Source organism: Coenobita brevimanus, chromosome 44 (genome assembly GCF_032717465.1).
Source record: "Coenobita brevimanus isolate Jiangsu-jjx chromosome 44, ASM3271746v2, whole genome shotgun sequence".
Lineage (NCBI taxonomy): Eukaryota > Metazoa > Arthropoda > Malacostraca > Decapoda > Coenobitidae > Coenobita > Coenobita brevimanus.
The window spans coordinates 47368165-47389187 of NC_136997.1; the positions used below are offsets into that span (position 1 = coordinate 47368165).

Below are 21023 nucleotides of genomic sequence, written 5' to 3' on the forward strand. Positions count from 1 at the left end.
TTAAAAGGTGAAGGGGTTAATGAAGGCTATAAAAGGGACTAAGTAGGGAGGCTGCCAGAGATCGAGCAGCATGTTGGAGCCTTTATAAACGAAAAAATAGTTGTTCTGTTTCTTAATCACTATGGTGACGTATTGATTTAAGTTTCCAGTTGTCTTATGTTCTCTCTCTCTCTCTCTCTCTCTCTCTCTCTCTCTCTCTCTCTCTCTCTCTCTCTTCCGGAGTGATGCCTAGCGAAGGGGAATTTCAGGACTCAACCAATCGGCTAACAGTATTAATTATCTGTCTATCTATCTATAGCCAGACGCCTTAATCCCGTAAGGGGTAGCCACAAACAAATCGCCTCCATGTCACTCTGTCCCCTACCATTTTACTGTCTTTCCCACAGCTTACACCCTATCTATCTCATATACTCGTACCTCTCTACTCCATTCATTCATCTCATCCTTGGTCTCCCCCTCCCTCTCGCTCCCCCTCCACCTCACTCACACACACTCCTATTTAGTCTATCATCCTCATAAACCTCTCTACTGCATCCCTTTATCTCCCCCTCCCTCCCTCCACCTCATATACATACACTCTCCTAGTTAGTCTCTCTCCATCCTCTCTACCCCATCCCTCCATCTAATCCTCGGTCTCCTCCCTCTCCCCCACTATACCTCACTCATATACACTCTCCTAGTTAGTCTCTCACTCTCCATCCTCTCTACCCCATCCCTCCATGTCATCCTCGATCTCCCCCTTCATCTCCTCCCTCCACCTCAGACACACTCTCCGTCTCACTTTCCACTCTCTCCACTCCATCCTTGGTCTCCCCCTCCCTCCACCCTCTACACCTCCCTCACACTCTCCTAGTTAGTCTCTTACTCTCAGTCCTCTCTACCCCATCCCTCCATCTCATCTTCAGTTTCCCCTTCCCTCTTCCCTCTCCCCTACACCTCACAGAAGCTCTCCTAGTTAGTCTCTCACTCTCCATCCTCTCCAAATTACTATATAAATGAACTTAGCGTGCATATAATTACCAAGACAGGAGCAGCAGTCAGTGTAGAGGTAGCCTAAACACTTAGCACAGTCACTGCAACACGTACAGTTGTTCTCGGGTGAGTTGGTGAGGTCACATTTACAGGCCTGGGTCAACATACACTTACTGACCATACTTGCACACACCACCTCACTACACCCCCACGTCACTACCACACACGTCACCACCACCACACCCAACACCAGTAATGCTTTCTTCCACATCTGAAAATAAAAAAGAAAGAAAATTAAAGAGAATGTAGCATAGTTTTACATTAGAGGTAAATAATATCATACACATCACCACCACGACCACCACACCCTACACCAGTAATGCTTTCTGCCACATCTGAAAATAAAAAAACAAAGAAAATTAAAGAGAATGTAGCATAGTTTTACATTAGAGGTAAATAATATCACACATCACCACCACCGCCACACCCAGCACCAATTACTCTTTCATTTTCATCTGAAAAGAAAGCAAGAAAGAAAGAAAAAAGGGAAAATTTTAAAAACAATGCTAAGGATCTCTCTCTCTCTCTCTCTCTCTCTCTCTCTCTCTCTCTCTCTGCCACCACACCCTCCAACACTAGTAATGGTTTCTTCTACCTCTGAAAACATAAGAAAAAAAATACAGTAATTAATCTCCATAAAGCTGTGAAGTAAGCAAGTCATTTTAGGGAAGAAGCGAGATTGTTATGGCGATATGTGGAGAGAATTGAAAGCAAATAAAGAGGTGAAAAGGAATGTATGTGAGTGAGTTTGAGAGCTGGAAAAGACGTAGTGCTTTTTAAATGTGCTGATTGCGTAAAGTGGATAGGATAAAGAACTATTGTGATTTGTGGAGGATGTGAAGGAAGACTGATTAAGATGATCTGATTACATGGAAAGAAAGAAAGTGGGTGGTGAAAAGGGTATATGTGAGTGAGTTTAGAGACCGGAGGAGGAGGAGGAGGAGGAGGAGGAAAAGAAGGTGGATGGGTGTCTTAGAGGAGGAGCAGGACAAGAAGGTGGATGGGTGTCTTATAGAAGTGTGTGAGAAAGCGAGGTGTGGAAGGTGATGAGACTGAGAAATTGAAAAGGGGTGGTAATGGTTGGATGAAGTATGTATGGAGAAGCACATGACAAGAGTAAGGCATCCTCTCTCTCTCTCTCTCTCTCTCTCTCTCTCTCCTAAATCTTACCTCACCCAGTCGTTATGTGCATATATGAGTCTTGATGATGATGATGATGATGATGATGATGATGGATTAAATAACTTCTACGTCTATCAAATATGGCGGAAGAATGAAGTATGAGAGAGAGAGAGAGAGAGAGAGAGAGAGAGAGAGAGAGAGAGAGAGAGAGACAGACAGACAGACAGACAGACAGACAGACAGACAGAGACAGAGAGAAAGAGAGAGAGGTGTTTTTTTGTAGGTGTGTGAGAAAAAGTAAGAGATGTGAGTGAATGTGTGTATGTGTGGGTGATGGGCCATAAAAATTCGAGAGAGAGAGAGAGAGAGAGAGAGAGAGAGAGAGGTTGTTTCACGGGATACATTCGTTATCTTTACCTCTTTCAGTGTCAGTACCTTCCCTTGTGTGCTTAGATGAGGTGGAAGAAGGCAGTGTTGAGAGAGAGAGAGAGAGAGAGAGAGAGAGAGAGAGAGAGAGAGAGAGAGAGAGAGAGAGAGAGAGAGTGACGTATGTACAAGTGTTTTTATGTAGGTGTGTGCGAAAAAGTAAGTGATGTGAGTGAATGTGTGTATGTGTGGGTGACATACTAAAAATTCGAGAGAGAGAGAGAGAGAGAGAGAGAGAGAGAGAGAGATGAATTCTCATTATCGTCATCCATCTCTTAAATAAAAATCGGAGTTACAACGTGCAACTGATCGTAAGTTCGTAAATCCAGAGTTACGCGGTGCTCCCTAACACCTCTTACTAAGCAATTTGTTTTGCTTATTTTTTATTATCATTTCTGTGTACTTATGTCATTTTAAAATCGCCATACTTAGCATAAATGATAAATGCTAACCAGACGGATCCAGTAATAAATCGCTAACGAAGAGGTGCTAGGGAGAATAAGGACCTAGGAATACTGGAAAGGCATTCATAAAAAATCTTTAAGCTTAAATTACGTATAAATATATTTCTTAAACTTTTATAACTATCAGACAATTTACAATCAAAAAATAAAATGATTATCATGAAGATATAAAGGAAGAAAGATTCATGAGAGTACTGAATGCAGATAAAGAAATAAATGATAAATAAATAAATAATAAATAGATAAATAAATAAATATCCTGTCTTAAAAAATCACAAGACTCACTTTCACTTCAGGAAATTTAAACGTAGAAAAAATAACGTAAAAAATAAACAAATAAAATAATAGATGATCAAACTGAACTTCCAAGATGTCATTTTTTTACCCCGAGAACTGGTTAGAGAGAGAGAGAGAGAGAGAGAGAGAGAGAGAGAGAGAATCTTGTTTATGGGGCGTACCACTGCCGAAATAATGTGAATAAATATATAAACACATAAATAAACAGAATAATAGATGACAAAACAGAATTACTAAGGAGACATTTTTATCCTGAAAACTGTTTAAATCTTTGAACAGAATCTTATTACTGACAAAATAAAAGAACCGCTTCCTTTCACTTGACCGAATTTGAAGTTTCCAAAATAAAAACTCGAAAATACTCCAAAATAAAACAACATATGATAAAATTTAACCATTACGGAGACAAATATCCTGAAAACTGGGTAGAGTCCTTGAAGAGAATCCACATTACTGACAATTCAAATCTCTTTCACCCGCGCGAACTTACCTCTCCCCTAATGGCGCAGATTAAACCGGAATTAGAGCGCTTTATCCCTGGTCTTGTCTCTAGCTGCCCAGATTAGAGTGAAGGGTGAAGAGTGACAAGGTGAGACAGTGCTAGAGTGACACCTTGAAGCGCCACCTGGGAACTGAGAGGGGCAGGTAAGTTAGCGTTGCCAAGGAGTAATTGGAGATCGCTAAACTTGCTAGAGAGAGAGAGAGAGAGAGAGAGAGAGTGAGTCTATTAGTGCCAAAGTGGTGGAATATGAATGTGTGTGGCACGTAGGATGGTTACTGGAAATCTTCGTTCAAAGCTGATCGCACTGAAAAAAAAAAAAAAAAACTATAATGGCACTCAGTAGAGCGCATACCTCCACCAACGCCCTATCTCGCAATGTTAAAGAAAGTGAAAAAAAAAAAAAAAATCCTGGTTCCGCACCGTTATCCGGATCCGCACCAAAATTTGGTGGAGTGTGTTCTGGGCCAAGGGCCATTCTTCTACCAAGTTTCGTGGAAATTTGTCCAGTAGTTTTTGTGTAATCTTGCTCAAAAACCAACCAAACAACAAACAAAAGGACAGGGGTGAAAACATAACCTCCTTGGCGGAGGTAATAAAGATAATAAAGCCCCAAAAATCCCACAAAAAGTTCTAAAAGCTCTAAATTATCGTTGTATTTCTCGTAGCAAGACTTTTTCGCTATATATGAAAGTTCCCAAATCTAGCCAAAAACAACGCTATATTGGCAACTTTGAACATGGTGAGTCCAGAACCTGAAGGGCATTTGAAAGTTGCCGAATTCTTCCAAGTTTATGGCTGCACATAGCATTATTTATATCTACTGGCACTCCTTGGCAATAAATGACAAGAAAAATAATAAAATGCAATAAGAATCAATATATATCTTGCAGGAAATAAACTTTAACGGTTGATTTAAACAGCATTCTGGCAGGTTAAATAATGACCAGCATGATGGCACTGGTAAGGTGGTGGTGGTGAGGCTGGAGCGGTTTCCTTACTGACCAGGGGATGTGTTTTATGAAGAATCTTAAATAATTTCCAAGATAATCAAGTCAACAATTAATTAGTATCAAAGATCGTCCTGGTTTTCATATTTTTTCATCTTAATATTCACACTAATTCGACTTTAAAGTGTTTAGTAGTTGTAAGAGTGAGGGGAAATGTTTGTGAATTAATTATAAACACACGTGAAGTTTAGGAATGTTTATAAATGAACCCCCAGGTCTTCTCAGCACCTCGTGACGTCACGCAGCCACAATGAATGAGTTGCATTCAAGATGAGTCTCACTGCGCACTCCCTCCATCACTGCCCCGCTCATGAGATCCTATTTTATGTGGCTTGGCCGATTTCGCAACACCTCTGCTTTAGCGACTTCTCCCGTACCTTATAACTCAATATCCTCAGCCATGTTATTAGTGCATGAGGTCCTATTTTATATCGCTTAGGAGATTTCGCAACACCTTTGCCTTAACGACTTAGTCTGCTCATTATATCTCAATATCATGCATGTCATCAGTGCAACGATGAAAAGCAATGAATTTTTTTGTTATGCAAAGAAGGAACCAAAGGCCAGAAGCCCGCAAATTGTTCCCTCCAAGAAAAAGCAAAAACAAGATAACAGAGAGCCAAATTCAAGATCCGTTCATTTCGAGATGCCTGGACACACTGCGTTTGAAAGACTGGAGGTCATAGGCAGTAGGAAATACGGAAAGAGGGTGACAGTTCCAGAGTTGACCTGTCGCATACATGAAGGATTGGGAGTAACGGTTAACTCTTGCATTTGTCCACCCATTTGCCTACCTATTTCCCCATTTACCCATGAAAATTGAAAGGAATTTAGTAATGCTAATAGGGGTGTATTATTTTTGCCTAAGTGCAGTGCGGAAGTGACTGTACAGCTTAGGTAGAGCTGACGAAGGCTTGATGTAGCAGAGAGAGAGAGAGAGAGAGAGAGAAGCAACATTTCACTTCATTTTCTCACTGACGTAAGAAAATTCGCAACACGGAAGAGAGAGAGAGAGAGAGAGAGAGAGAGAGAGAGAGAGAGCATAATTACACCTTGATAGTCTCTTTTATATTATTTACGTCTTCTTGACATCGATGACGGAAGAGGTGATTAAGGTCACACACACACACACACACACACACACACACACACACACACGCACACACACACACACACACACACACACACACACACACACACACACACACACACACACACACACACACACACACACACACACACACACACACACACACACACACACACACACACATTTTTTAACTCACTAATGAAATTCAAATGAGGAAATGGTGATCGTAGGAAGAGTAAATTTAATGAGGAAAAAATGAAGAGGTTAACGAATACTCTAACTGTCAAAATTCGAAAAATCTCTGATACGTTAGAGAATCGTTTGACGGGAGAAAGATATAGATAAATAAATAAATAAAATAATCAGCATCAGAGAGTAAAATTATCAAACCACAACAACCAGAAAATCAAAATACGTCCTCGTGATGAAGATACAAAGTCAAATTTTTGGATAAGACGAAATTTTAACTTTGAAATCCCACTTTCTTGATAAAAAATATATTAGATTGAACAGCAAGGCAATTACGTGCTTAAGGAGGTAAAATGGAAAGTGTGGGTGTGTGACAGATGTGGAATGAATTATAAACACGCTCTAACAGTGACGGGGAAGTGGTGGTGGTGGTGGTGATGAAGTGGTTGTAGTAGTAATAGTAGTAGTGAGGTTGTAGTAGCAGAAGAATAAGAGGAAGTAATAGTAGTAGTGGTGGTGGTAGTAGTAGTAGTAGTAGAAGTAGTTGTAGTAGTAGTAGTAGTAGTAGTAGCAGTAGTAGAAGTAGCAGTAGTAGTAGTTGTAGCAGTACGGTAGTATTAGTATTAGTATTAGTAGTAGTAGTAGTAGTAGTAAAATCCCTTACTCCAACCTCCCCCCTCTCCACCCACGGACAGCAGCGCAGCGCATGTGTGTGTGTGTGTGTGTGTGTGTGTGTGTGTGTGTGTGTGTGTGTGTGTGTGTGCATATAAAGGTGTCACACAAGGCCCTGTGGCTCTGATAGGGGTGTGGGTGGCGCAGTGGTTAGCATCTCTAGCTCGCAAGCGGAAGAACTCGAGTTATAATCACTGACGGGGAAAAATTGTTGGCCTCTTTTTCCCAACTACTTCACGGAGAGTCGGTTGTGTATTGGTTAGCACATCTGGCTCGGAAAGGAAAGAGCCAGAGGTCAATTTTTGGGGTCAGTCATATTTTTTTCTGTTTACTCCCCGGACAGAATTCAGTTTTGCGGTTAGATGGATTTTTTCGGCACTATTTTTCCCCTCCCTGTACCTATTGAATCAGCAGCACAATTGGGGATCTGGATATAAATTAGACGGTTGAGGGTCGTGTTCTAGGGGAAAATTTGGACTCAGAAAAAATTGAGAGTCTGCCCTAATGATCCCCGCAGAGTCTATGACAAATAAATAAATAATAAAATAAATAAACCTTCCTCTGTGGCGGGTTGTGTTGTAAAAGTCCAATAATAATAATAATAATAAAAATAATAATAATAATAATAAAATCTTGCCTTAATGATCCTCGTACCGTTGACAGGCAAACATTTCATCCATCTTTTTCACCGCTGAAGATCAAGATGGCACCCGTCATGAGGACCAAGGTGAGAGTGCTGATGGCAGTCTTGATTCTGGCACAGTTTAACCAGGACTGTTTCGCTGACATTCAAAATACCAACAGCACAAGAAATGGCGATGTTTTCTGGGCTAACACAGATGAATTGAAGGTTAGTGGAGGTCAGGAGAAGAATTTACAAGCAAAGGAAAAAGCGATGGTGGTTGAAATGCAGGATGTTTTGTGTAAGGAGGGCGGGAAAGTTGACGCACCATTGAAGGATTCGGCAGCCGTGGAGGAAGAAGGAAAGGAAATACAGGATCTTTCTCTGTCTATAGTCCCTGCTATTGAAAGAAATTTACGTTACGACGAGGAATCAAGCTTAAATATGTACAAAGGCTCCGTACCAGGGATGTTCTTGAATGAGGGACGGTCACTCCTTCACCACCTCCCACCACCATCACCTACCACCACTCCTACAAACATTAGAGATAACACTGAGGCCGTGGTGCAATTTATAAAGGAGGAACTTGGTCAGTGCATCACTATTTTACCCTCTATCGACATTAATGAAGAGTTTTTGAAAATTCTGCGCCGAAAATTGAACTTGGCGATGATACCCACGGTCGTCACGTCACCAGCCAGTTCTACTACTACCACTGGAGGTCAGAGGCACATTTTATCTATCTGTTTATCTATTACCAGTGCAATGCTTCGCCCACTAACATCTTAAGTGTGTATGTACGTATGTTGGCTTATGTCTGTCTGCCTCTATCTGTATGTCTTTCTATCTGTATGTATGTACGTATGTGTGTATGCAGGGCTATGTCCGTCTGTCTGTCTGTCTGTCCATGAATGAATATATGTATGTATGTATGCGTATATGTATTGTAGTAGCTGCTCTTATAGACTGTATTTACTAAACATGAGCATAATATACAGCACCAAACAACATTTTATACATTAATAAACATTACATAGATTTACTTTTTCGCTTCTTTTAATCCACGTCTCATTTATTTCTCTTCCTCGCCACATTTTTGATTATGAAAAAAAGAAAATAAGAAGGAAAACAATGGCTGCCTGCAAAATCTGTCCATAGCCTTTGATGAAATTAAAAAAACAGGAAGTGTCAACAAATATTTATCACCATGTCACTAGGTTTTCAGTTCATCTTTAATTTTGTTTGACTATTATGCTATACTAGTGAAGCCAAATACGTAACATAGGGACTGAGGAGAAAACTAATTTGAACCACGATTTATATAGTTTGTTATTATTATTATTATCATCATCATCATCATCATCATCATCATTATTATTATTATTATTATTATTATTACCTCCTTCCCTCTTTCTTGCTTCCAGAGAGCGAAGGGTTGACGGCGGGGTGTGTGGCGTATATACTTTTGGCGGGAAATGATGGGAATGCGGAGGACAATGTGTGGACTTCCTACCCTTCCTCCATGTCCCTCCACACCACCCACGCCACAGCCTCCACATACCTCATCCTACTGGCAACGGATCCACCTGGCATGTACCACTTTTATAGTCCATTCCAAATATCAATGAACTAAAAGGTTGTCGTAGTGAAAGAGTTGATTTTAGTCCAATCCAAATTAGAATTACAGTTCCCTCAGCCACGACTCATATCCATCAACAATAGCCCATACTTCTTACTCAAATTCCTCGACTTGTAACTACAGACCACGACATATCAGAATTAAAATTACAGTTGGTGGCGTTTGAATGGAGTATGGGCAGGTGTGGAAGGATGTAAGTGGCTGCTGAGTGTATGTACTGCAGTAGTGTAGCCACGCCTTTACAAAAGGGGGAAGGCCAAGTCCCAATCTGGGGGTCCTAATGCTGCAAAATGGGGACAGATTTAACCTGACATTTCAAATGAGGACGCCAGTAGGGGGGGGTCATAAGTCTGGGAGGCCGGGCAGCTCAGCCCCCCTCCCCCCCGTGGCTACGCCACAGGAGTACTGTAATTGTAATCTGGAATGGACTAGAATAAAGTCTTTCACAACAATAACGTTTCAGTGTGTTTAGTGTGTTCAGGCGTCTTTCGTTACCTCAAGAGGCTTTTCAAACTGGACGAGTCAGATATTGCCTTCACTCAGTTCACTCTGCAGGCAGTGTTTTTAAATCAAGAATGACATTTTGATCCAAACTGCAGTGTCACAAATGTGTGTGTTCACCATAATGGTTCCTTGCTTCACTGCCGCTTGTCACACTAGCAGTAACTCACACACTCGAAGGCTCTTAAATCCTACCATTGTCCGCCAAGGCATTGGATTGTAAGAACTGGGAATAAACATCATTCCTTCCTCGCAAGCATTTGCATGATTTGGTCATTGCGCTTTGTTAGTCCATTGAATTTAAAATCGATAGAACTAACGGAATATACTGTACACAAGTAACGTAGAGCAGCATTGTTAGCGTCCAAGATTTATATATTGGAAGACCGTTTAATATAATTTTGTTTTCTTAGCCTCAATAATGCGCCGATGGTGATCAAGTTAATACCCTGTAGATGCATATTTACACTTCCTGCTGGAGGAATATAAACCCTTTCAGCCTGATGACCCTGTCCTAACCTACATAAAATGGTCAAATGGCAATTATTGTGAATAAGGAAGCAAAAATAATGTAAAAAATGATTAGATTAGTAAATAATAATAATAATAATAATAATAATAATAATAATAAAATACTGATAACATTAATTATAGCAAAAAAATGTACTACTAGGCTACTACTACTATTATTGCTAGTACTACTGTTACTACTACTACTGCTAATAATAATAATAATAATAGTAACAAAAATAACAAGCAGAAAGCATTTAGAGAGCGCATACCTCATCCAATGCCATTACCATTCAGAAGGAACCGGATCCGAGGAGATATTGTGTGGAATACATAGGATCTGGATCCGCTCCAAAATTTACTAAATTGTTCTTTGATCAGTGGCCCATTCTTCCACAAAATTTTTATTGAAATTCAGTGAGAACTTTTGGAGATATTGTGCGGGATGCATAGGATCCGAATCCGCCCCAATATTTAATAAATTCTTTCTTGGCCCATGGTACACCCTTCCACAAAATTCCATTGAAATTCATTGGGAACTTTTGAAGATATTGTGTGGACAAACAAACAAACAAACATACAAATATAGGTGAATACATAACCTCCTCCAACTTCTTTGGCGGTAATAATAATAATAATAATACTACTACTACTAACAATAATATAAAAATTAGCTGCTGTCAACAAGGCTTTGTACACTTAAACAGATGTAACGAGAGTTGGTGAAGTGCTGCTCCATCCCGACCTGCCCCCTGCCCTCAAAGTCGCTCTCCTTATGCCCCATCCTACCTCTCATGGTCAGTGTGTGTGTGTGTGTGTGTGTGTGTGTGTGTGTGTGTGTGTGTGTGTGTGTTACAAAAAGGTGTGGTGGTATTGCGAATGTGGTATTACAGGTGTGGCAGTGTTGCAAATGTGGCAATATAGGTGTGGCAATGACAAATATACTTAAGCAGGTGTGGCATGTTGCAAATATACCGATACAGGTGTGGTGGTGTTACACATATCCTAATACCAGGTGTGGCAGTTACAAATCTGGTGTTACAGGTGTGGTGGTGGTGTACAGGAGATGCCTACACTGCAGTGGAGGTGAGACAGGTGTGGTGGAGGCAGGTGTGTGGCGGGCAGGTGTGTGGAGGAGGACAGGTGTTGATGACTCTTCCTCTCACCCAATTATACCACACCAAATCAGGTAACCAATCAGTCTCCATGCTTCCCCCCCCCCCTCTCTCTCTCTCATACCACGCAAATAACCAATGAACCTGCACGCTATTCCCTCATCACATGCAACACGCATCAAATATATATATATATATATATATATATATATATATATATATATATATATATATATATATATATATATATATATATATATATATATATATATATATATACGCTACATAGATAGATAGATAGATCTATAGATCTAAAGAGAGATAGATAGATAGATACAGTATATATATATATATATATATATATATATATATAGATATATATATATATATACGTACCTGTGATTCATGACAAAGAAGAACCACAACGTCAACAATAATAAAACAACAAATACAACAACAACAACAGCAACAACAACAACAACAACAACAACAATAATAATAAGGACGGAGCTGCAAATGAAAGAGTAAGGGATATTGCGAGAGTGGAACCAGTTGATGAATATGTGAGACTGTCTCGCTGGAAGTGGCTGAGCACATTTATAGAAAAAAAGGCAGTTTAATACAGGATGTGCCAGAGTGGACTGCTGGAGGAAGAAGAGGTAGAGGTAGGCCGAGGGAAACCTGGTTAAGGACAACGAAAAGAGTAGCAGGAGAGGAGTGTTGGTGGGACCTGAAGGAGATGGCAAGAGAGAAATACTTGTGGAGAGAGTTCATCGAGGCCCTATGCATCCCGTGGGGTGCCACAGGTAATGATTGATTGATTGATTGAATAATAATAATAACAATACCACCAATAATAATTTAAAAATTTGAATTCGACCAACAGAAATCTCCACGGACACGTTTTCAACGCCGTTACAATGGACTTCGCGCCCTTTGTCGACTACAAAAAGACGCAGGAATCACCCGGAGGAGTCACCGTGCCTAAGGACTCCATGGACATCCGTATCCTGCAGGAGGCCGCCAGAGTCCTTAATTTTTCCTTCATCTTGCGAGAGCCGCCCGACGGTCAGTGGGGGTGAGACGCTTGATTATTTTTACGTTTCTATATTTAAACCCATAGAGAAGTCGGGCAACAGAAACACAGAAAGACAGATGGATGGATAGATAGACAGACAGACAGACAGATAGATAGATAGATAGATAGACGGATGAACAAATATACAGATGTTTATGGCAGTGCTAATGATATGAACACAGGTACCTATCAGAAAACGGGTTGGAACGGTACCGAGAGTGGAAGCTGACTTTTCCATTAGATAGACAGACAGATAAATAGATAAATAAACAGATAAATACGTAAATAAACAAACTGATAGGTAGATAGATAATACTACTTCTTGGCCACAGGTACCTATTTGAAAACGGATCGTGGACAGGGACGGTTGGAACGATACAGAGAGTGGAAGCTGACTTTTCCATTAGATAGATAGACAGATAGATAGATGGATAGATAAATAAATAAACTGATAGGTAGATAGATATATAGATAGATAGATAAATAAATAAACTGATAGGTAGATAGATAATACAACTTCTTGGCCACAGATACCTACTTGAAAACGGCTCATGGACAGGGACGGTTGGAACGGTACAAAGGGGCGAGGCAGACTTTTCCCTGATGCTGTCAGTCACTTGGGAACGCACCTACGCCGTCGCCTTCACCCGCGCCTACTACGTGGAGCCCATGACCTTCGTGGTGAGGAAGCCCGGGCCCCTTCCGCAGTGGCAGGCCCCTGTTAAGCCATTTTCCTGTGAGTGCGGGAGAAAAGTTTGATGTCAGCCATTTTTAGTGCCGTGTTTTAATGCCTGTTGTCGGTCAAGGAAGCTCCCTAACACCTTTTCCTTAGTGATTTATTTTGCTTATTATACCTTACTCTCCTCTGTTTTATATGTGAAGTCCGCCATCTCTCTCTCTCTCTCTCTCTCTCTCTCTCTCTCTCTCTAGTGCCATGTTTTAAAGCCTGTTGTCGGCCAAGGAAACTCCCTAACACCTTTTCCTTAGCGATTTATTTTGTTTATTATACCTGACTCTCCACTGTTTTATATGTGACGTCAGCGTTTTCTGCGCTCTCTCTCTCTCTCTCTCTCTCTCTCTCTCTCTCTCTCTCTCTCTCTCTGGCATGAGAAAATTCAATACCCTTTTCAACTTAACTTGGCCCAGATTTCCATTCCCTTTTAGCTTAATATTTCACGGAGCTCGATGACGAAGTACCACGTCTCTGCAACCTTTCCATTGCACTTCTTCGTGACTAGCATCATATTCTTGTTATTTCATTGCTAATACTCAGCACTGAAAAAAAGGTAGCAATTTTAAGCCAAGTTAACGTGGAAAGAGTATTTCACCTGTTTCATAGCGCTTTAGTGTGGACCTAGAGATTACGTAGCACTTTTTTCTTAACGAATAATTCTGTGCGCTGCAGGTCAATATCCTCGTCCATGCTTTTGATGCAAACTATGATGATATTAAAACCATATAAGTGGCATGGAGAGAATGGCGGGGGACAGGGCGACATGGAGACAATTTGTTTGTGGCCATCCCTTAAGGCGTCTGGCAGTAGCTAGTAGTAGTAGATAGATAGAAGTGAATAAGTTGAAATATGCAAAATAAATCGCTACGGATTAGGTGTTGCGACATTTCGCCAGTCATTTTTAAATTCGTTCTCGTAGGCAGAGTCCATGGCACTTTATCCTTAATTATTTGCTTTATATATTTCACCTAAACATACCTATACCCTTATAATTTTTTTTTTTTTATTTTTTTGTATCAACACAGAAATGTAGGGAAGAGTAAAGTGATGGTCTTTGAGAGAGGTGAAGTCAGTGAATGTACAGCGAGGTTGGATGGTGAGGAATTGGAAAATGTGAGTACGTTTAAGTACTTGGGTAGTGTGATGAGTAAGGATGGAGGTTTGGAGGGTGAAGGGCTTGAAAGGGTACAGCAGGGAAGAAAGATTGCTGGTTCTTTGAAAGCAGTGATAAGAAACAGGGAAGTGAGCATGGAAGTGAAAAAGTTACTACATGACAGTATTGTGATACCAACTCTAACGTATGGAAGTGAAGCTTGGACGTTGTTGGAAGGACACAAGTCAAGAGTGAGAGCAGTGGAAATGAGTTATTTAAGAGGAGCCTGTGGAGTCACATGGAGAGACAGGCTGACGAATGAGGATATAAAGGAGCGTTGTGGTGTTGATGTGGATGTGATAGGAAGCGTTATGAGGAACACACTGAGGTGGTTTGGCCATGTGGAGAGGGTGGAGGGTGAAAGACTGACGAAGAGAGTGTATGTGAGTGAGATGGAGGGGGGAAGAGGGAGGGGGAGGCCGAGGATGAGATGGAGGGATGGGGTGGAGAGGTATATGAGAGAGGGGGGTGTGAGCTGGGAGCAGGGCAGTGAGATGGCGGGGGACAGGGCGACTTGGAGGCGATTTGTTTGTGGCCACCCCAAACGGGATTGAGGCGTCTGGCAATAGATAGATAGATAGACCTTCCATTTTTTTTAATGGCTCTGACCGAACTAGAAAGGAGAAAGTTGTTTTCTGTAAATTTTCCGGCGCAGCGGCTTCGTTTATTTATTACGTTTATTATTTATTGTGTGTGTTATTTGTTACGTTTATTATTTATTATGTGTATTATTTATTACATTTATTTTTATTATGTTTATAATTTATTGTGTATCATTTATTATGTTTATTATTTTTATGTTTATTATTCTGTATGTGTATTATTGTTTGTTATTTATTACGTTTATTATTTATTACGTTTATTATTTATTACGTTTATTATTTATTACGTTTATTATTTATTACGTTTATTATTTATTACGCTTATTATTTATTACTTTTATTACCTAACCTGGCCCGCCCCTCCTGGATGGTGCAGGGGAAGTGGCGGGAATAGCTCTATCGTCCTAATATAACCTAATTTAACCTATTCAAACCTATTAAACCTTTTCAAACCTATTAAACCTTTTCAAATCTATTAAACCTATTCAAACCCAATCTTCCTGAATCTAACTCCAAATGGGTGTGGTAGGGGGGGTGTGGCTGGCTGTCCTGGTGAGTGTAGTGATGTCAGGACCAGCGCTGTGGCTAGTCCTTCGCATCTCACCTACGGAAGGGACGGGAACTATCACACAGAGGAGCCACGACGCCACGCAGAGGAACCACGACGCCACGCAGAGGAGCCACGACGCCACGCAGAAGAGCCACGACGCCACGCAGAAGAGCCACGACGCCACACAGAGGAGCCACGACGCCAGAAAGATAGGGAGCCAGATGGATAGGAAGCAGACCCCACTGAACCTAGGGATGCTGAGTCTCTATATGGTAGCCTCTATATTCAGCGAGCCTACCCCTCTCTTCCCTAGGTTGGTGGTTCAGGGATAGTCACGAAGAAGTGCTGTGGTTACTATTTGAAAGCCTTAGGTCGATAATTGGAATTGGAGAGACTTCTTCCCTTTTCTTTCCCATGAATAAATAAATAGATTTAAAAAAAAATGGGAAGTAGTCGTAGGTTTGGTTATAAATCTTGCCCTTGCTTGTGAATCTTGCTTATAATTCTTGTCCTTGCTTGTTAATCTTGTCCTTGCTTATAAATCTTGCCCTTGCTTGTGAATCTTGCCTATAAATCTTGCCCTTGCTTGTGAATCTTGCCTATAAATCTTGCCCTTGCTTGTGAATCTTGCACATAAATCTTGCCCTTGCTTGTGAATCTTGCACATAAATCTTGCCCTTGCTTGTGAATCTTGCACATAAATCTTACCCTTGCTTGTAAATCTTGCCAGGTCGTCGAGTGGCCGTGTACTGTGCGGGCTGTGGTGGTTCTTCTGCATCCTAACCACCACCCTGTACCGCGGGAGTCTCATTGCCCGCCTCACCGTACCCGCCACCAGCCCAACCCTGGATACACTGGACCACCTGGCTGCCTCGACTCTGCAATGGGGCATGTTGGATACTTATGGCTCAGGATATCAGCTTTTCAGGGCTTCGAAGGTAGATAAATAAATAAATAGATAAAAAATAGGGTTATGAAGAGAAGGTGAGGGAGTAGGAGGTACTGGTAGATTGTGATATGGATGAGGGTTTGGGTTGTTAAGATGAGGATAGGGTAGATATAAGGCACAGAGTAAGTAGATGGTGGTGGTAGGTAGTGGTATGATGGAGGGTTGGGACTGTGAGGACGAGGGCAGGGTAGATTTAAGGCATTGACGAAGATAGTAGCAGAGATAGTCACAGGGAGTTAGGAAGAGAAGAGATACAAAGCAAAGATAGTAGATAGTAGTAGGGACAGGCATAAAGCGTTAAAAGATAGATGGACAGATAAAAGGCACAATGAGATAGAAATCAGTCGTAGTATACAGTGGTATAGTGAAGGAAAGCAAATATCTGAGAGGAGCCTGTGGAGTCACATGGAGAGACAGACTGACACATGAGGATGTGAAGGAGCATTGTGGTGTGGATGTGGATGTGATAGGAAGCGTCAGGAGAAACACACTGAGGTGGTGGTTTGGCCATGTGGAGAGGATGGAGAGTGAGAGACTGACGAGGAGAGTGTATGTGAGTGAGGTGGAGGGGGGATTAAGGCGTCTGGCAATAGATAGATAGATTATGGTGTATAGGAGATTTCGTAGCAACTTTTCTTTGTCAGTTTCTCGTATTTCACTTTAGCATTGCCTTCTTTGTTATTAACAGTTTGCATCTTCAAAATACAAGAGGCTGTTAAAGTGTATTGCGCAGAATTAATCGCTGAGGATGAGGTGTGACGAAATTCCAAAGACAGTCGACGACCGTGCTCTATTTTGCCAGGTTCCGGTGTACCAGGCATTGTTCCAGGAAATGCAGTACCATAATATGGAGGTGTCAATGGGGAGGGTGCTGCAGGGAAACTACGCCTTTATCTCATGGAAGACTTACTTTAGGAACCTTATCGCCCGAGACTACACCGACCGAAATGGCGCCACGAAGGTAAGGATGGAGAAGTGAGGTACGCTTCCCTATTTTCGGCGAATCCATTTCTTACAATAAAAGAACAAAGTAATATTCCCAAAAATGGATAAGAGATATCTTACATAAATGTTATCAAAATCATTTCAGTGTAAAGAGAGATTTGGTAATAATTTTTGAGGAAGTTGGTAATTACTAGATCAAGCTTGTGGTAATTCTGTTAGACATCAGGGGCAGGGTGGCTCAGTGGTAGAGTGCCTGACTCAAGACCAAAGGGTCGAGAGTTCGCGCCCCGCGAGGGCAGCTGCCCTGCTGGGAGAGGTGGCACTCTCCTGCCGGGGCTACATGATCGATCAGAGTCTATCTCGGGGAATTCATTTCTCCATTTTCTGCTAGGAATCCCCCTCCCCTTACTCCTACTCCAGAGTGCTGGACGCTTTAATTAGGAGTAAAACTGGCATATCATCATTTTCAGTACTGACCTGTATAAATGAATTAACAGTAGGATATGGAGCCAGACCCTAAGATATGCTGTGGAAAGAGTGTAGAGTTATAGTACAGTATTATCTGATTCTACCACTGACCTGCCTGAAATAAGCTGAAAAAAGACGAGAACCTCCGCCTACTTAACTGAACAGCTACAGTATAGATATTTCACATTATCCCCCCCCCCCGCTCTCTCTCTCTCTCTCTCTCTCTCTCTCTCTCTCGAACAAATAATGCGTGTGTTCGTAATTTGGTAGTACATGGGGGCGCTCACCATCCACTAACTCGATGTAGTGCTGCTTTGGATGTCTGCCCTTTCCTCTCGTCCATCCTTCCTATTCTGTCTTTCTTTCCTTCGTTCTTTCCTCTTCCTTCTGCCTACGGGTGACTTTACACTCTCTCTTCTGTCTTTCCCTCATGCTTTCCTCTTCCCTCTGCCTATGACTCTAAACTGAGTGACAAGCCAAATGGTTTCCTGTACACCAGGAAACCATTTGCTACGCTGGATGGTAACCATACAACCAAATTATTATTGCTCACGTAATTATTATTGCTCACGTAATGTCGGCCAGGGATGAGTGAGGCAGGTCACTCATCTTAAATGTTAGGAACACCTTGCTAGCCCCGGGCTCCTACGCTCCTTATGGGGCAAAGAAGGATTGGATGATGGATGGATGGATGTTTGTAGCCTACTTTCTCTTATCCCTAGGTGCACATTGCCCGTGAAGACTTTTTCCCCGGCGGCTTTGGATGGGCCTTCCCTAAGAACTCACCTTATCTGGCTAGCTTCGACGCCTTGTTCCAGCGACTTCTAGAATCCGGATTGGTGGATAAGTGGATGGCTGACCTCATCCAACTATCCGCATCCGAACGCCGAGAGAAAACGGAATTGATTGAGCCTGAGGAAGATTCGCCCGAGCCCTTCACGGTGTACCATTTGCAGGGAATATTTCTCATCACCCTCGGAGGATACGTTCTGGCTACATTGGCGTTCCTAGGGGAGATGGTTATTGTATGTCTTTAATTTATTACTCTCTCTGTTCACTTTAACTGTGCCATCTCTTCATCTTGAACGTTGATAATGTAACAAGAAATTGGCACTGGAATTTTCATCATGAGGATATGCTAGGAAAATTGTAGTCGTACTGTCCTATTTTGCATTTAAGCTGCCGGAACTAATCTGTAAAAGGACGAAAATCTCCTCCAAGTTAAAGTGAATGAACAATATTACTTTAAGTATATACATCTCTAATCATTAGTGTCCTTTAACACTGTATAGGCTACAGTACCTTTAATTTCTAACTTAATGCATTATACTCTCTCTCTTTCCATAGTTTATGTTACTTGGAATAATTTGTAATCAGGTACTTGATAATATATTTACAGTAATATGACTCACTGACAGACAGCAATAATAAAAAAAAAATCATTCCAAATATTTAGTTTTTCTACTATACTATTTTTACTCCACTTGGCTTTCAGTTACCATCTTTTCATCTTGAATATTGAGTTGTAACAATACATTAACACTAAAATTATGGCAGTAGTCACCTAGCGGTGGTAGGGAAGGGACGTAGTGTCACAGCATTGTCCTTTTCTGCCTCAGAGATACACTACAAAAGGACGATAATCTGTACCAAGTTAGTGAAGTAGGTGTTGTCGTTGTTCATCTGAAGTGAACCCAGTGGACTGCAGGCTTTAACTGTCCTTCTATTGAGGGACGCTTTTGTAACCAGGCAGTCGAATCATCCGGCTATATCAGTGCCACCACATGAAGACATCCCTCTTTGAGTCTCCAGCACCCAGGTTATTTTTTTTAGTGTGCAAGAACTATCCCCGACTCCGCCCTGGCATGCCAGGTGTCGCACCGGGTACTCGATGGGGTTCATGGAGTGTACGTACTTGAGGTAAAGATTCTGTTACCTTTAACAGCTGTAAACTCAGCGGTGAGTTGCATTACAGTTGGTTTGTTTTCATTTGACGGAACATGGCAACTCCCTCTATTGTAGCTGGGTTGGAAATTACTCTCTAGCATATTTATGATAAAATTTTCCACTGAAGGGAAAAGTTGTCTTTTTCCATTTTTTAAGGACATCGGGAGGGGGAGGGGGAAAAGTTGCCGACTTTTTAGCCGATCATAAAACAACATTTTTGTCCATGTGCCTGTGGTAAGGCCTTTCACAGTCTCCCTAGTTCAGAGGTGGAACACAAGAAAGGCAATGTTCGCCAGCAATATTTAAACCTTGCATCAGCCAGAGAATTCCCAGATCGAACTCCTTAATGTGTCCATTTCCTAAAGAGATGTTAATGAAATAGTTTTAATGCTCTTATAAGTACCCGACTAGGGCCTCCGTTTGGTGAATAGAATTGTATGGCAGTACGCAATCATAGCCTAGAGTGCAACATTGTCTGAAGATGTGCTAAGTAGATCTATCTATCTATCTATCTATTGCCAGACGCCTTAATCCCCTAAGGGGTGGCCACAAGCAAATAGCCTCCATGTCGTCCTGTCCTCTGCCATTTCGCTGCCCCAGTCCCAGTTCACCCCCCCCCCCCACATACCTCTCGACTCCATCCATCCATCTCATCCGTGGCCTCCCCCTCCCTCTCCCCCCCTCCACCTCTCTCACATACACTCTCCTCGTCGGTCTCTCGCTCTCCATCCTCTCCATATGGTTAAATCACCATTCACACCACAATGCACCTTCACTTCCTTATTTGTCTGTCTGCCACTCCATGTGACTCCACGTGCTCCTCTCAAATAACTCATTTCCACTGCTCTCATTCTTCTGTCCCTCCAATAACATCCAATCTTCACTTCCATCACAATACTGTCATGTGGTAAGTTTTTCACTTCCGTGCTCACTTCCGTTTCTTATCACTGCTTTCAAGGAACCAACCTTTCTTCCTTGTACCCGTTCAAGCACTTCACGCTCTAAACTTTCACCCTTACTCATCACACTACCCACGTACCTGTACTTAAACACACTCACATTTTCCATTTCCTCCTCATCCAACCTCACTGTACATTGTGACTTCACTTCTCTCGAAGACCATCACTTTACTCTTCCCTACATTCACCTTCAGATTCCTTTTCTTATACATGCTCCCAGACCCATTCACCAAGCCTTGCAGCTCCCCTTCGTCTTCACTTACCAGCACAATATCATCTGCAAGCAACAGTACAGGGAGTTTCCACACACTGCCCTCTTTCATTAGGGTCACTCCAACATCCACTGCCCTACCTTGTATCTCTTTTATAACCCCATCCATATAGATTGAACAATCTGTATAAAAAAAAAAAAAAAAAAAAGTAACACCTTTTTCATGTAATCTTGTCTTGC

General features: G+C 41.6%; 2 protein-coding genes across 2 annotated transcripts in view; one reads left to right on the top strand and one right to left on the bottom strand.

The window, feature by feature from the left end:
* LOC145398145 (twisted gastrulation protein homolog 1-B-like) overlaps positions 1 to 3965 on the bottom strand; it is a 9140-nt gene extending 5175 nt beyond the window's left edge. Inside the window, exons 1-2 of the mRNA XM_080271093.1 lie at positions 3832 to 3965; positions 1021 to 1243 (exon numbers count right to left, since the gene is read on the bottom strand). Coding sequence (XP_080127219.1) covers positions 1021 to 1243 — 223 coding nt within the window. The 5' untranslated portion in view covers positions 3832 to 3965. The remainder of the gene's footprint in view (positions 1 to 1020; positions 1244 to 3831) is intronic.
* A 3539-nt stretch (positions 3966 to 7504) lies between these two features.
* LOC145398097 (glutamate receptor U1-like) lies at positions 7505 to 18703 on the top strand. Its single transcript, XM_080271052.1, has 9 exons — positions 7505 to 8144; positions 11118 to 11262; positions 12075 to 12266; positions 12797 to 13002; positions 15284 to 15420; positions 15541 to 15617; positions 16035 to 16242; positions 17056 to 17214; positions 18389 to 18703. The coding sequence occupies exons 1-9, from the start codon at positions 7505 to 7507 to the stop codon at positions 18701 to 18703; spliced, it is 2079 nt and encodes a 692-aa protein (XP_080127178.1).
* The last annotated feature ends 2320 nt before the right edge of the window (positions 18704 to 21023 follow it).

Coding starts and splice junctions, on each gene's coding strand:
- LOC145398097 (XM_080271052.1), top strand. CDS start 7,505: ATGGCACCCGTCATGAGGACCAAGGTGAGAGTGCTGATGGCAGTCTTG. Junction 13,003..15,283: donor CCCTGTTAAGCCATTTTCCT/GTGAGTGCGGGA, acceptor TGGGTGTGGTAG/GGGGGGTGTGGCTGGCTGTC. Junction 15,421..15,540: donor CCACGCAGAGGAACCACGAC/GCCACGCAGAGG, acceptor GATAGGAAGCAG/ACCCCACTGAACCTAGGGAT.